General features: G+C 35.4%; 2 protein-coding genes across 3 annotated transcripts; both read right to left on the minus strand.

Annotated features, from left to right (window-relative positions):
* Window positions 1-4,419: 4,419 nt before the first annotated feature.
* Window positions 4,420-5,113, minus strand: LOC108971126. Its single transcript, XM_018936975.1, has 2 exons — window positions 5,061-5,113; window positions 4,420-4,997 (listed from the first exon to the last, which is right to left on the minus strand). The coding sequence occupies exons 1-2, from the start codon at window positions 5,102-5,104 to the stop codon at window positions 4,451-4,453; spliced, it is 591 nt and encodes a 196-aa protein (XP_018792520.1). The 5' UTR covers window positions 5,105-5,113; the 3' UTR covers window positions 4,420-4,450.
* A 580-nt stretch (window positions 5,114-5,693) lies between these two features.
* LOC108971037 (glutamate receptor ionotropic, kainate 2) lies at window positions 5,694-15,659 on the minus strand. 2 transcript variants are annotated; one of them, XR_001993520.1, is made up of 16 exons: window positions 15,575-15,659; window positions 15,356-15,502; window positions 15,205-15,267; window positions 11,380-11,583; window positions 11,104-11,315; window positions 10,850-11,038; window positions 10,629-10,781; window positions 9,052-9,293; window positions 8,801-8,990; window positions 8,378-8,736; window positions 8,110-8,212; window positions 7,950-8,045; window positions 7,022-7,253; window positions 6,687-6,955; window positions 5,853-6,626; window positions 5,694-5,812 (listed from the first exon to the last, which is right to left on the minus strand). XR_001993520.1 is itself a non-coding variant. In XM_018936814.1 (15 exons), exons 1-15 carry the CDS (start codon window positions 15,657-15,659, stop codon window positions 5,910-5,912), a joined length of 3,261 nt encoding a protein of 1,086 aa, XP_018792359.1. In that variant the 3' UTR covers window positions 5,694-5,909. The 2 variants fall into 2 exon arrangements, 1 of the variants encoding a protein (XP_018792359.1); XM_018936814.1 differs by having other exon boundaries at window positions 5,694-6,626.
* Window positions 15,660-16,789: the final 1,130 nt, after the last annotated feature.

Raw genomic sequence — 16,789 nt, forward strand, 5'->3', positions numbered from 1 at the left:
ACGACAGTAGAGTAGACAGTAGAATGGAAGATAGAGAGATGAGGTAGAGTGGTTATGCCACTAATATGTAAAATGTAAAATTATTCACAGCTCTAACAAACTTGATGTTATTTTATAGAAAAAAGCATAAAATAGCTCTGTTACATCATTTRTAATAACAATTGATAATTTAAAACAAATAAATTTACCTATTTTCTTATATTTTGCATAAAAAATTTCACTTTGAACAAAATTATAAAATTTCATTGAAGTGCAAGGTATTAGTATGGCCACAACGAAATTGTGAACATGCAAAATGGACAACTGCGTTGTTTTGTGTACATGCCGGCCATTGTTATGTTGCTGCCCTCTCACAAACGTTCAAGTAGTAGGATTCACAACGCCGTTTTCAGTTCACTGCCGTGCTGCTGCAGTCTGTCGCTAGCATTGTGTTCCACACATAAAAGATATACAGCTAAATCCGCATGAGAATTATCAAAAAATATACTGTGTTTTGTTAAAGCTTCTTAGGGACAAAATGGAAGCGTCAAACTTAGAAAACTGTTTCCAAAAATCTGGATTTATACAAAATTCGAATGGCGAACTGTTTGAGCTTCAGGATGATATTCACTGATATACAACTTAGTGACTTCATATTAGAGAATTATTTAAATAGTCATAACGTTGCCTTCACAGAAAATGACAGTATTGAAATTGATTATGAATTCGTTACTAATACTGGGGAAGATTTAAGTGATTTTGATGAGGAGGTAACTGTGGAACACTCGGATCTAATTAATAATTACCATGAAGCATTCAAACAAATTTCTCGCTTGAAAACGTTTGCTAAAAGTGATGTTGTTGCATATCAACAACTAACATCTTCAGAGATTCGTCTTGTGGACAACCTAAAACAATCAAAACTCAACCAGCCGTAAATTTTTCCAGCAACAAAACTAATTTTTAAATTTTTTATATATACTAATAGTAGTATTAGATCTACTTTCATTTAAGTTTATCACCTATTTACTATGTATATATGAATCTGAATTTCTTATATATGAATATTTTACTTTGGTATTAAAAAATTATTACAAAATCTTTTGAAATGTATTAACATATTTATTTCCTTAGTGGAGGGAACATTTTACATATATTTGTTTTTTTAATTTTCCTTACAATGCGGACCTATTGAGCGGACATCTCCCTTAGGCGGACAAAATCGCTGCGAACGTCAGTGTCCACTTAACAGAGCTTTTACTGTATATTACTTACGTATGTACATATATCAAATTATTATTTCAACCAGCCGTTTGTGTATTCGTGTGGCTTAACAATACGACGAAGACGATGCAATTATTTCAATATGATTGCAGTCATTAGAAAAATTGAAACGAATTAAATAACAATGTTTAGTAAAAAATCTGCATTTCATAAACACTAACCCAAATCTCAAATAAAATAGCTGACTTTGGGAAACGATTAGCGTGAGGTTTCGACAAGCATTTTATAAAGAGCACATATCATCGACTAATTCGACCGGATTTCCTTCTTCAAAAGGACAACGCGCCCATTCATACTGCAAAAGTCCCTATAGAACAACTACAAAATGAATACGTGAGTGCATTGAAATGACCTCCTCAAAGCCCTGACTTGTCACCTATTTAAAATGCTTAGGCAATGCTTAAGATGCATGTACATATGTAGCTGTAGTGAAACCCCAAAACCTGGCTGATTTGAAGGACTTCATCGATAAAATTTGCAATAATTTTCCTCAAAATTTGTGTTTGAAGCTTGTCTACTGCATGCAACAACGATAGGGACAACTAGTAACATGAAATTATGGATCTTAAATAATTTGATAAATTATTTCTTCTGCATGCATTTATTAAGCATTATATTATGAAAGGTTAAAATTGTGGTATAAGTGTAAATTTTGAACAAAGTTTGTTGTAAACGACATATTCTTCTTCTTTATTTGCGTAGACACCGCAAAGTCGTTTTCCCTTTTCGCTGTTTTACACCAATTGGAGATTTCAAGTGTAGTATGGGACGTCTGCACCATCGTCATCTATTGGAGAATCGGGTTCACTATCTTCTAGTGTTCAGGAGGTTAGAGAGGTATTCCATCCATAATTTCAGTATGCTCGGGGCATCAGTCACTGGATCAGCTCCAGGGTTTCTACAAGAGTATGGTCCGGTCTTGAAACCTTATGTTACTGCCGCATCTTTTCGTAGATTCTCTTTATCCATCCGTCCGTCCAGACGTTAATGGAAAAAAGCTTTAGTGTTGGGGAAGACGATACTACCTCTACATATGTATATGTGAGCAAACTCAGCCAGAATCATTCAAGCGACAATGACAGGTATAGAGAAGCCCTATGGAGTTATATTGAATAACTACGTATTGCCAAATGTAATGCAGTTAAGTTGCCCAGTTACCAAAGAATAATTTTAGCGTAGTAAACAGTGCAGGGAAAATGGAGTCATGTGTAGAAGTTGACGCAATTGAAGAAAGTTCTTTGAACGCTATATGGTTCAAGCAGCTCACTAATTCAGGTCTTATAACATTTATCCACTGCGTAGCCAAAAAACCTCCGTTTGAAGGCGAGCTAAAGTGAGGAGGCGAAACATTTCTCCCCAGGGTTGTGCGCAGAGTTTGTAATCCGCCACGTCAAAAACACACCTGAGAAACGACAGGTTTTCGATCGTAATTACACATTAAAAAGTCTTCAGGTCTGATTATTCAAATGTTGTTCATTGGTACGGGAATAATCTAAAGAATTTTAGCCAACCAACAACTCAGTCAAACAGGCTTTTATAAAACTAATATGTAAAGTTCTGAGAACTCAGTTTTGCGGAAAAATATTATTTCCGTAAGGTTCAACTACATTCAAATTAGGGAGATGGGTTCCGCTCAGTTCGAATATTTGCTTCATCTGGATTGGAGTTCCATATGCGTAAAATAATCCCGAAATCATTTGGATGAATGTCGCCTAGTTGACATTCTTAAATATTCCATTTCGTGTCACTTAGCATCCATTTTCGTGGGGACGGATGACTTCAAACTCAATTTATATCCTGGTATTGTTACATTAAAAATTTGTACCTTTGCTAAATGAGAATTGTAAATAAATGAAAAATATTTAATTATTCATCAATATTTATTTTGTCGCCTTAAAAGTAATCCCAACCAGATGTAATACACTCATGCCAACGATTTTTCCAGTTCTCGAAAAACTTTCATAAGCACTTTTTGGGTTTTAGCGAATTTTGTTTTATCTCTTCTACCGACTGAAAACGCGTTCCACACAGCGGCAATTTCAGTTTATAGAAATCTGGTGAATACGGTGATTGATCGATGGTATTTATAGCGTTTTTGGATTTAAATTCGTAATCTTTTTGAAAAAAAAAATCAGCTTTATCGAGACGAGTCTCGAGGCTTTGTTCCACTCGTAGGCTTGTGTTTTTGATAAAAGGCTTACGGGCCTTTTAAATATTCGCAACGATTTCGCACACGAGATTTTTTTTAGAGATATAAAACTCGATACAAATCCTTTGTTCGATATTTTTTCGAGTATCGAAAGAAATATTTCCTATCTTGTGAACCGTCGGTGATTTGGTTCTTGATTTTGGAAGAGGAATCGCGCTGTGATAGGAAGAGTGCTAAGCTGCTGTAAACGATGACTCCTCTCATTTGATGTTAACGAGTTTCATTGTAGACTCACATCGGTTCTCGATGAGCCACCATATACGTTAATGTGATAAAAGATATCGTTCTCGTGTTGTTAAATATCAGAAAAAAGTGTGCCAGATGGATGAAGACAGGGGTCGAATTGTTACATCCGTGCACGAATCGGCAAACATACGAAAGAAAATTACGTGATACGTCAATCGTATGCGATGATTGGCATTATGACAAACGAAAGCAAAAGTATCGTAATGTCTTTTCAATTCACAATAGATTTTAAATTCCACATTCCTTTGGATCGTATTTTTATGTCACAATAGCTGTGGAACTGTCAAAACTGTTGCAAAATATTCAATCAATTTGTTTGTTTAAATATCAAATGGTTGAATATCAAGATGGATCCGACTTTGTTTTTTTATTTGAGCTCTAGTGAGAGTGATGGGGATGCGAACCGCCTCACCGCAATCGGCCAAACAATAAGAGATCAAATAAAGCACTGTTTAATAAATTGAAGATGAAAATGTCTATGTCGTTACCCTTGTATATATTTTTTTTTCCTTCTAAATCGAAATACAAAAATTTTGTTCATAAAAATTCATTATTTTTATTTTAAATAGTCGTTTCATCACGTTTGTTGCTTTTATCACATTTCTAAAATTTTACATAAATAATATTCAAAAATAAATAAAGCTCTCTTAAACTAAAAAAGCTCATTAAATGGTTAAACTAAAAGTTCATTAAATGCTTAAACTAAAAATATTTACATTCATGTACCAAGTTTTAAAATAAACTTCTTCGTAAGGTTTCGAGCTCCAATTTGTTTATTTCGTGGTCTAATTCCCGTGTCGACTGTTGGATGCGGTGCTTTTCCATCTTCATAGCAACCATTTTTTCCTGTAGTGCCAGCATTTTTTCTTGTGCTGCTACTAACCTCTTAAGCTTCTGGTCTATGCCTTTTTGAAAAGCTGAGAGCGATTTCATGTTTTGTTGAAGTAACTCCAACTTTTCGTCACTCCTACTTTTTCTTCTCAAAGTGCTTGGAGTTTTTTCTGTTGACGTTGTTGTTGTTGTAGCGAGTAGCGACTGTTTAGAAGTTGTTGGGACTGGTAAGGAGCTGGGGAAAGGGTTTGCCTCCTCATCACAGCTGTCACAGTTAACGGTAAATGTCGAAGCTTGCGTAGTTGGGTTATTTCCAAATGCAGAAACATTTGTTATGCCCTCTACGCAAGCTTTGAGTCCAGCTGCTTCGATTAACCTCCTCCACTTCGCTGCTTCGATGCTTGAAGGAAAGCTTCTTTTTTGCTTGGTATTTTCGATCAGCAAAAACCTAAAAAAATCATAAAAAATTTATATTTTATCAAAGTATATTGCATATAAATTATATACATACCTTCCTCTACAACTTAGCATCTTTAATTGGTGGCCCCATGGCATTAAGCTGCTTCGCCAGTTCCTCCCATAATTTATTGAAAGTAATTCTTCCTTGCGCAGAGTTTGGAAAGTTATTTTTTGCCAAGCATGGATGACTTGACATGAATTCCGCCATTACATCTTTTTGTGTAGGATTTAGTTTATTATAATTTGTCCTAAAATAGATTTATTATTAAAAATTTTCTAAAATTATAAATTATTTACAATACACTCACATTTTTAAATAAATTCGTTTGTTACGATCGGTAGTTTGCGTTCGAATGACGGTTCGAACGAACGGATACGTTTATATACTCGCTCACTTACGTCATCATGCCAGATTACGATTTAAGCGTTACGATCACGTGTGTCATAATACGAAATACAGACTTTTACGTGACGAGTGATACGTTCACGGATGTAATGATTCGACCCCAGCTTTCTCCAGATATCGCCCGACACCGTTGAAAATTATTTGAAAAACTGTTTTAAGACTCCACGTGAAAAACGGAAATGTTTTAGTTTTCAGAAAAAATGTACCTACACGTAATAAACCACCATATTCACATATGTTTCGAACCGGTTTCTTTCGAAAGTAGAAATGTTTGAACTCTGAAGGTTCATCTTTGAAAAAGCAATATATGTATTTGTTTACCGGGATAATACAGAGTACATGTATAATATTTACACTTGTTTTAGACAATATAATTGGATTGAACTATTAGTAGATCTTATATATTTCTGGAAGGGGGATAGAGGTAGATACATATGTACTGCTGCTTATATGTAGCATATAAATATCAAATTGAAAGGGAATTGAAATTTAGCTTCAAACCTCTGCACTGCCAACACTGACATGACCATTTCGTGCCACTTTGCCATTTGGAGTGCGTTCGACCAGCTGCATGGCCGGTTGTTGATCATCCAGTTGCTGGTGATGATTATGATCGTGATGTTTGTGATGGTGGTGGTGGTGATGATGATGATGATGATTGTGATGTTGGTGCGTTTGCGTAATTGGTATTTCATCGATTTCCGGCTGTTGTGCTTCAACCTCGTCACAATCACTTCGATCATCTGAGGTTAGTGTTGTCTGTTGAGCCACTTCCCGAACCATTTGTGTATGCTTATCAACTGCATGGTGATGATTAGGCTGAGAGTTATGTTTTAATGCTGGCGGTGGCTCCAAGTGAACATTGGCGACAGATGGTACGGATGGTGCAGATTTTAGTGAAAACATAGAGCTAATCTTACGCAGTTTATCATGTACCGACAAATCATTCTTCTCCAGATCGTGTGTGCCATTTATGATGCTTTTGGTGCTTTGCGAAATTGAGCGTGCATAAGATTTCGATGATCGTTTCGAACGTTTCGTTGAGCTGGATGATGAGRAAGACGAAGACTTACTAGATTTGGACAACTTTGAAGATGAAGAGGAGGATGATGAAGAACCACCACTGCTAGAAGCTGTGTGTACCGGCTTTGTTTGTATCCAAAAGCGTAGCGCAAACATGAGTTCAGCTTTGAAGGCTTCTGAGAGAGAAATCTGTGAATGAATATGAAAGGCGATATTAATTATTAAACAAAATCAARCAAAAGCAAATACCTTCTCTTCTATAGCCACCGCTTTAATATTCCACAAAAACTCGCACATACCAATTAGAATAGCGGTGAGCAATCCAATGCCTAAAACAAGAAACACACCGCCAACATTTTCCAAATCTAATTCAGGAGTATCACCGCCGCTACTCTCCGCTTGCGAGCAGGAACCACCACCATGCATCTCTTTCCACCACTTACGCTTCAACTCCGAGAGCATACCAGATTCGCCAAGCTTCAAAACGGCACCGCTGATCTGYTTGCGGTAGGGAGAGTCTGTGAGARAAAGAAGAATAAATGSGTAGGTTTTTAAAACTAAAAAACATTTTTGKATACACTTACTAAACGGCATTGCAATGCCATACGTTTTGTAATCTAACCAGCCGCCGACTTGCATCAGATCGCAATTACGTTCGATTATATACTCCAATGTGGTGGACTCCATGAGAAAAGCGTAAAGTCCTTTGCCCTTAAGTACGCGATCTACGCCCTCATCATTGTTTTTGGTGAATACCGATGGACGCGCCGTTTCCATGGCGGTCCACATGCGTTGATATGTGGAGAAATTTGAGTCCTGTTTGAAAAAAGAGGAAAGTGAAAGCTTTAGCTAGATATGTAAGTTCGTGGAAAAAAATAAAAACGAAAGCTAAAGTGAAACGGCTCTAGATTTAAATATATAAGCTTGARAGCTCGAGCAAAAATGATAAMAAGTAAAGTGAAAGCTTTATATAAATATACTATAAAAGTTTTAAAGCTWGTGCAATAATGACAAAAARTAAAATGAAAGCTTTAGATAAATATGAAAACTTTAAAGCATGTGCAATAATGAAAAAAAGGAAAATTTTAAGCTTTAGTCGAATATGAAAGCTTTAAAGTTCGTGTAAAATTGATAAAAAGTAAAGTGAAAGCTTTAGATAAATATAAAGGTTTTAAAGCTTGTGCAATAATGACAAAAAAAAAGTTAAAGCTTTATCTAAATATGAAAACTCACAAGATCGTACAAAAATGTTTAACAGTAAAGTGAAAGTTTTAGCTAAATATGAAAGCTTTAAGGCTTGTGCAATAATGTCTTAAAGTAAGTGATTAGCATTAATAAAATATGAAAGCTTTAAAGCTCATGCAAAAATGATAATAAGTAAAGTTAAAGCTTAGTAACACTCGTACTATTGCAAACAGTAAAATGAAAGCTTTAGCTCGTGTAAATTAAAAATTAAACCGAAAGCTTGAAAGCTCTAGCTAAATATTTAAGCATAAAAGCTCGCACACTTACGCGAAAGAAACCCATTGTGCTGCCGCCTAGTAAAGCGCCATATTTGATTTTACTTTGGGCCGCCAAATCTTCAGCACTCTCAATTGAACTTTCCATCTAGAAAGAAAATAATATGCGGCTTTCACTCAACTCAAAACAATTAGTATTGCCATTTCATTACCCTAGACATTGTCAGAAAGGCGGCTAAGTTGGCCGTATAAGAGTTCAACATCATCAAGGCAAAGAACCACCACATGCCGGTAACGAGACGCGTCGAAGCAGCTCTAAGATGACATTATACAAAAAGTATAAGATTTATTAAAAGCCTTTGGTATTTTAGGTTGGATTTAATGTATGTTTACTTCTTAGAAGATCATAGTTTCAGACATCTCATTAAGTTCAGCGGTAATATATTGCTAACAATGAAAATCTTCATTGACAGCACTTACTTAGGTAATATATCGCAACCTTGTCCCATAATGGAACCGACTGCTAACCAAGTCGTATTGGACATGCACCAAGGATTCTCTACTTCTTCGGGTTCCTTACAGGGATGTGGGTTTTCCCAGTCCGCTGGTGCCATACGCGAAAGACCGAAAATCAGTAGCGAAACACCCAAATATGCAGTAGCCATATATAGCCATACATCTAAAGAAAATGGCGAAAGGAAAGAGAAAAGATCCGGTGGTGGCTGTTCGGGCTTCGCATAGAGTATGCTGATGCCCAATGTCATGAAGGGTGGCGTGAAGTCAACAGCTTGGCGACGTGCGGAAGTCATAGTGAGATCGCAAATACCAAGATCGGCGTTCTGTAGGAGTGTAATGTTGAAAAAAAAAAAGTTTAAGTCGCTTTCTCGAGGCGATGTTACTCACTCCATCTAGCAGCTGCTTAACTAGACCATCCCATGATTGCGTTAATTTGTTAAAGCTGCCATATTTTCCATCGGGCGCCAATACGAATTCATATTTGAAGTTCAACAATCTKGCTATGGCATCTATTAAGTCCATTGAATAGCCTTCATAACGTGCATTGCCTTGTAGTATTTCACCGTCTTTTGGTTCTCTGAAATCAGTTAATACTGATTTATAGTAATAATTCGGCCACTGAAAACTTTAACACTTACCTATTTAATAAGAATGGCGCACCAATACGCGAAGTGATTATCATTGTTTTATTAGCAAGTTTCTCACCCACACGCTTTTCACTGGCATCCTCTTTTTCGAGTGAATCAACACCGTTCACTGGATCCCAAGTGGCCAAGTCAAGAAAACCGGTGGTAGTTAACTCCATGAAGCGTAACGTGAAAAAGTTACGCTCGCCATGTTCGTTGAAATCTACACGACCTGTTGCGGCTTCTACTGAGCGCTGTGGGAAAAAGTAGAAAACATTTTTAAATTAGTAAGACTAATCAGTTTATTGGTAACAATTCATTTATTCTATGTTTTACTGAATTATATATTACAAATTGGTGGCAGCCCTTCTCAAAATATTTGTAAACTTCAGTTTGTTCAAACCGGTTATTTTTATGTCCTATTTTACGCTTAACTTATTTAATAAATTTGAAGCAATTAAAATTTTTAAAGAGGTGGCAACCCTCCTCTAAAAATGTCCATAATTAAATTTTCATAAACTGTTTTCATTTTATATCCGTATTGTAATAATTCGATGCTTTTTTATTTTACTTTAATATATTTTTAAACAGGTGGCAACACTTATCRAATCATTTTTTACTTAAAATCTCTTAGAATCAAATTTTTTATGTTAATAAATTCTTAATTTAAATTTAATTTATTTTTGCAATTTTAGGCAATAAAAAAATTTAAACAGATGGACTCAAAAAATGTTCATGCATACATTTTTAACTTTAGTTTGGTATCCATCTTGTAGTAATTCGATGCCTAGTATTTTTCTTTAATATATTTTAACTTATATTATACTGGTGGCAACACTTCTGAAAACATTCTCGAATCTAATTTTTTGTGTTAATAAATTCCTAATTAAAAYTGAATTAATTTTTTAAATTTTAGGCAATTAAAATTAAGTGGTAAATAGGTGGCAACCCTTCTCAAAGAATKTTCATGCATACAATTTCTTAAACGGTGTTAGTTTGGTATACATACATACATACATATTATAATAATTCGATTATTTTGTATTTTATGCTATTATATTTTTTTTACTTTAAACTTTCTTGAATCAATTATTATGTTAAAAAGCCCTTAATTTAAATTTAATTTGGTTTTTCAATTTTAAACAAATATAATATGTTAAATAGGTGGCAACATTTTTTACTTTTAACTCGAATCTTATTTTTCTGTTATTAAATTCTTAATTAAAATTTAATTTATTTCTTTTATTTTAGGCAATTAAATTTTTAAATAGGTGCCAACCCTTATCCAAATTAACTGCCTAAAAATGGTTGTTTTAATGCCTTACTTTAATGTTTAACTTATTTTATCAATCTTAACAAGTTAATATTTTTGAATAGGTGGCMACATTACAAAAATTTTGCGTATTTTAACTTTCCTCAAATGATTTCAGTTTATAGCATTAATTTTTCCTATAAATTGTTTTATTAAAAATTTTAAACAGGTGGTAACCATTATAATCCTTTCAAACTGTACAAGTATTGCACCAACAATCTAATGTTATGTGTGTTGTGTTATTTTTCCTTGTGGTAGAACAACATAAAATACTTACCGCTTTTAAGAACTCAATAATACGTCGGCCATGCGTCCAAGCACGATTTTTGCGGCATTCCAACTTCGGTGGATTAAGTTCTTCGACAATACCAAGCTCGGCGAGACCTTTCACAAACATCGAAACGGCATCATTAGCCAGAATCATATTTGTCTATGGAAAATATAGAGAGTATACTATATACTAATATTTAATAGTAGTGAAGACATTGTGATTACTACCTTGACTTGTGACGGATCGGCGCGATAATAACGACCTTCGCGCTTTTCATGTTCCTCCCAATCATGTGCCACGTTCTTAACTTGATAATCGGTGGGGTCCATCAAGCGTATGGTCGTAATATTAGCATTCACTGAAAGCAATTCCTGAAAATCCAATGTGTGTGTGTCTAGCACGGTRATAAATACGCTCTGTAAATGGAGGATTACAAAAACCTTAAGCTTAAARGATATCAAGAAATCAACAGCTAGCTTACCTGATATTCCCCTAACATTCTCAGTTCGTTCGCTTGCTTTAAAATCTTCATAACATTATCTGTTGAGCAGTGCAGTACAATACAGCTATCTGTGGACAATTTGATATTCTTCAGAAATGGACGAAAGTCGGGACCTTCGGTTAGCTGACGTACAGTTGTTGGATTGTTGCTGGGTTCGCCCACCTGCAGCACGTCCTGTAGTTGCTGTAGCTCTACAAAACAAATTGTTTATGCTTGAAACTTTTAATAATTTGTGTAACTGTTTCTTTCGTTTACCTCTTTCAGTCTCGTAAACGATCGTATAGCTGCGCCAACTAAAGCTCTGTAATATTTCAGCTAAGCCACGTGATAGTAATATATTGTTCGGATGTACATTGAGTGTCATCGATGAGTGTTGGCGATCGGATAGTGCTTCACTGGGGGTCCAGTCGAAAACAATATGCGGTATATCGAGTGTATTGCAGATTGATGACACTACATCTGAGGGAGGAGGAGTTTTATTTATTTACTTTTTATAGGTTAGTTGAAATTTGGGTTCAGTTTTCCTTAATTGGTTCATAGTTGCTTTAGTATTGTTAGCTGTTAATAGMTTGTTCTTATCTTATAAGTACAATTCTCATTAATTTTTGGTATAACCCGAACTCAGTGAACTATATGTTATGAGAACTTAATCTAATACTTATAGAACTTCGGTGAGAGTCTTTTCTTCAATCGAGAAAAAATAGAAAATTTCCATGAATAGAACGCTTCTAACCTAATCACTTCTATGAGTAATTTATATAGTTAAATGGAATTGGTTGGTCGCWTGAATCCCAGTGATTATTTTTCTTTTATGGTACTCGTAACAAGCACTTTCACCTATATGTTTTAATCTCTACAACAACAACTGATTTGACCAGTGAAAACAAATGTTAACCACGAAGTGTTGAAAATGAACTATTAGTATTTGCTAAAGGCAGTTAAGTGAAACATAGATATTGTAATTCATATATATATATATACTTTATATTTATTATATAATATAAATAATTAGTGCAGCATTTCTAAGAAGAAATGCACGACCGTTTTAGAAAAGTTTAACTCTAGTCGTTAAACCACTGCACTGCCTAAGTCATAACTGACAGAAAAAATCATAATTTTTGGACGCAGATCTTGATAATAAACATTTTCCTCACGGAAATTAAACGTTGAAGCACAACTCGTCGACTAACTTATTCTTTTTTATTGACGTAAACACCGCTTATAACACCGCGCCAGTTGTTCTTCCTTTTCATTGTTTGGTGCCAGGTCCTTCTCAACCTAGTTTTTGCCACGAAGTGGAGGTCTTCCTCTGCTTCCGCCGGCGGTTACTGCGTCGAACACTCTCAGAGCTGGAGTATTTTGGTTCATTCGGACGACATGAATTAGCCAGCGTAGCCGCTGTCCCTGAATTCGCTAAAATACATATGTCAATGTCGTTGTATATCTCGTACAGCTTATCGTTCCATCGAATGCGATACTTGCCGTCGCTAATGGGCAAAGGATTAAAAATCCTCGCAGAACATTTCTCTCGAAAACTCGTAACGTCGATTCATCAGTTGTTGTTATCGTCTATTCCTCTGCACTATATGGCAGGAAGGGGATGATGAGTGACTTTTAAGAGTTTGRTCTTTGTTCGTCAAGAGAGGACTTTACTTTTCAATTGCTTACTTATTCCGTAGTACTATTTGTTGGMAAGAATTATTTTGCGTTGGATTTCGATCCCTTTTTGTGGACCACACTTAAATTCCAATTGTCGGTCATGCTTTCRTTCGGCCATATTTTACAAAGCAGCTTCGCCACCACGTATTTAAGCAAGCTTTAGCTAGGCAATCTATCACACTCCGCAGTTTTGTTTCCTTACGATGGGTAATTGCTATTCGAACTTCTTTATGGTCGGGCAATARAATGTCCGCTCCATCGTCATCGATTGGGGAATTCATTGCCATTCAGCAGTGTTCTCTCCATAATTTTAGTATGCTCTGGGTATCAGTCACTAAAACACCTCGGGGGGTTTTACAAAAGTATACTCCGATCTTGAAACTTTCTGTTAGTCGCCACATCTTTTCGTAGAATTTTCGAGCAGTAGCCCTGTCGACTAGATCGTCAAGCTCTTCCTACTCCCGCATTTCGGTCTCTCAGTAGAATTTTTTCTCCCAGAGTAGGTTGAAGTAGTCGCACGATAGGGAGTCAGTCGCCTTGCCTGAAACCTTCTTTGGTAACGAACGGCTCGGAAAGGTCTTTCTCGATCCTGGCGGAGATGTTGGTATTGCTTAAGAAGTCAGTAGGGTAATATTTTTCCAAAAAAATTTTTTTTGCATTTTTTTTTCCCTTATACCCTTACAATTAATGTAGAAATCCACTTTACCATTGCAAGGTTTCGAAAATGGCCCAAAAATACCGCTCGACGTTCGGGGCGCTAGCAGTGCAGTACCTCAAACTTTAAACGCGTTTTTCTCAAAACATATTTTTTTAAACTGATGGACATGATCGGACATTCAATCGATTTGCTTAATTATTTTTTTTTTTAATGTTCACAAAACGCCTGGCTATCGTCCCCATATTTTTTATAACTTATTGATAGTGTTATGATAAAATTTATGTCAATCGTTAATTATTATCTTATTTATCAATATTTTTTCTAGTAGGGATGTACTTTTTAAGAATTTTTGTGTTCCAGATGATCCAAACATGAGAAATCGTGTCCGCCAGTGAAAAAACGCATTTATTTTTTTATACACTCCACTATATATAGTACCTCATGTTTTGTGAAAAAAGTTCTATTGTAGAATAGAAATTTTTATCAAAAAAAAAGTCAAAAAAAACAGGCCAGATTACCCTACTGATCCCTTAACGGCAGTTTGCAACACAACAAAGCAAACTACAATAGTTAAGAGGTTACTTGGGTTCACAGGTTTCAAAAAATCGATTTTTAGATTTTAATTTTATTATTAACTTCTACAACACCTACAAGTATAGAATATTGTCCTAAATTTGCAAGTTAATCCGAGTAATAGTTTCGGAGAYACAGCCTTGAGAACTTGTGCACTCGAAGTTAGCTAGGCTAAGTGCGCGTCTTTAAGCGCATTTTTCACGATGATGGGTTTTTGAAGTCGGTTGGCAAGATTTCTCGAGATCTACTCAGTCGATCTTCATGAAATTTTACACAGGTCTTTCAGGTAAAGTTCTTAAATACTTTCACGAAGGATTCTTTTCCGTAACAATTATTTGAAAAAAAAAAAATTGCGTAATTTTAATTTTTTTAAAAAGTGTCTGCCAAAGATAAAATTTTCAGTTTTTTTTCTTTGTCCAAGTTCTAGATTAAGGTTTTAACTGAAACACGTATTTTTTCACTTTAGACGATCTTGTAAGGAGTTATGCTACCAACGTGCGCGCAGCTTTTTTTTCGATGGGCCACCGGTAATGGCTTCGCAATGGCCGAGTTTAAAATATTTTTTTTTCAAAAATTTCAGAATTTCTTTGTTAATAGTGTATCTTTGTAACAATAAAAAATTCAAATAAAATATTTAATTTTTTATATGACAAAAAAATTGTTGAAAAAAACCTGTTTTTACAAGGAGAAACCCATCTAACCCCTTAACTTAAGAGCATAAAATAATACGGTTGGCTTTTGACATTTTTCACTTAAAAAAAAAATAACAATTTCAATTGAATGTGCTAATAATATGCGCCACCAGTGTGCAGCACGTGCTAAGAACGCCGGTAAATTGTAGGTAAGTAGGTTAACAAATTTCAAGGGGAGTTATAAATAAGAACGCGAATGCATACAGAGGTGCCTGCTATTATGTAGGTGTGTATGTTTGCAAATATATATGTATACTATAAATACATGGCCAGAGGCATTTATTTACAAACAATCACTTGCTGAAGGAGCAGAGATGAACTTGCTCAAGTGCAACACAATTTATATATGAATATATGTGTGTATACAGTTATATGCAAGTGTGTGTTTTTGTAAATATAGTAGATATGTGTGTGATAATGTATATATGTATGTGTGTTTATGGATATAGCTTTGCATAGCTTAATGCGCTGCTTTTCTCTTTCGTTGCGCTTACATACCTGTGCCGCCTGCTGTGTTTGGCCCGAAAATAGCAATAACGCCTTGCGCAATCAATTTGCAGACTGTTTTGCAGAAAAGCGAAAATTTTCATGGACAACAACGCAAATTAATAACAATTTCAATAAGTAATATTAAAGTTAATTGACTAACCGGTTTTCTCCACCATGAAGCTATCATCGGTATCGGCATACTCCACAATGGGCTCCAACTCGAAGCTGCGCTCAAAGACATTGGCGCGTTCGATGGCGGTGCGGAAAGCGATTTCGGTTTCATCATTTTTGTTGGCGAAAATTATGCCTTTTTTCGATAAATATATGCATAMAAATTATAAGCCAAGGTAACAAGCATAATTTTGCGTGCTGCACTTACCGACATTAAATTTCGGGCGCTCCTCAGCTGCGTTGGCGCTAGCGTAGAGTAGCGCGTATATGATATATAATAATAGGAATTTCATTGTAATAAATTTTTCTAAAATTTTTTTAGCACATTCTAAATTATTTTGAAAATATTTTGTTTAATAATAACACAAATCCTTTGTCTTATTACGTGCTGCCCACTACGCGCTGTTGAGAATTCACGTACAACCGTTGCATTAAAAGCTGCCAGCTGAAATGCAGCACTTAGAAATTTTTCGCCCATTAATGCTAAAATTATATTTAGACATTTTCGACATTAAGACAAATCGACTGCTGCATTGAAAGCCTTAGCCTAATGTTAGAATCTCGCATATGCCAACGGTCCGTAATAGCGGATCGGCGTATGATAAAAGCATAAAAGTGTATGAAACGGCGTCGTTGTCCTCATTTTGCTCAGAGATTAACACAATTTTTTGTTTCGGCGCACACTCACAAGTGTATTATTGCTGCAATTGCCGCTCACTTCATTTATTTGCTTAAATATTGCATTTGAGCATGCTGCCATCAAAGAAAAATACATAAAAACACCCTTTACAATGTTTCTTCTCTGTTTTGCTCAGTGCTTTCTAAACAAATCGTAAAATGTGCGCCATGTGCACACAATACAAATATATCGTTAAATACATACGTACAAACACACATATGTATGCATGTTAGATTATGTTTAAATCTTATTAAGTAAAAAACGCTGGCAAACGGCCAAAATGAAGCGACATTTTTTACAAAGTATTTGTTTATAAAAGAAATACTAAAAAATCATAAGTATCGCCAATTTGTCAAAAATCAGCTGACCATCAAGTTAGTTTASGTTAGGCTAGTTTGGTAGGCTCGTGAGCCACGAATAGATCATTTTTGYAGTAGTACCTGTAGATGGTGTGTCCTTACGTTGTTCGTGAGAAGTAGGCGCAACGTTATCGACATTATCGATACCTCATATCTCTACGTCAAAAGCGAGGCAAAGTGTACGAAAACATAATAAGAAACCGCTTGGAGTTAGCAATGCAGAAAGCTGGCGGTCCATTAGAAAGACAATACGACTTTATCAAAAAGAGGTCCACCTTTACGTACTATACAATGTCGTTGACACTGCGTAATGCTCAGTAAGTGAAATGATGGAAAAGCGGAATAAAACAAGTAAGGAAGGGCTAAGTTCGGGTGTCACCGAACA

Source organism: Bactrocera latifrons, unplaced genomic scaffold (genome assembly GCF_001853355.1).
Source record: "Bactrocera latifrons isolate USDA-ARS-PBARC rearing strain unplaced genomic scaffold, ASM185335v1 scaffold_108, whole genome shotgun sequence".
Classification (NCBI taxonomy): domain Eukaryota; kingdom Metazoa; phylum Arthropoda; class Insecta; order Diptera; family Tephritidae; genus Bactrocera; species Bactrocera latifrons.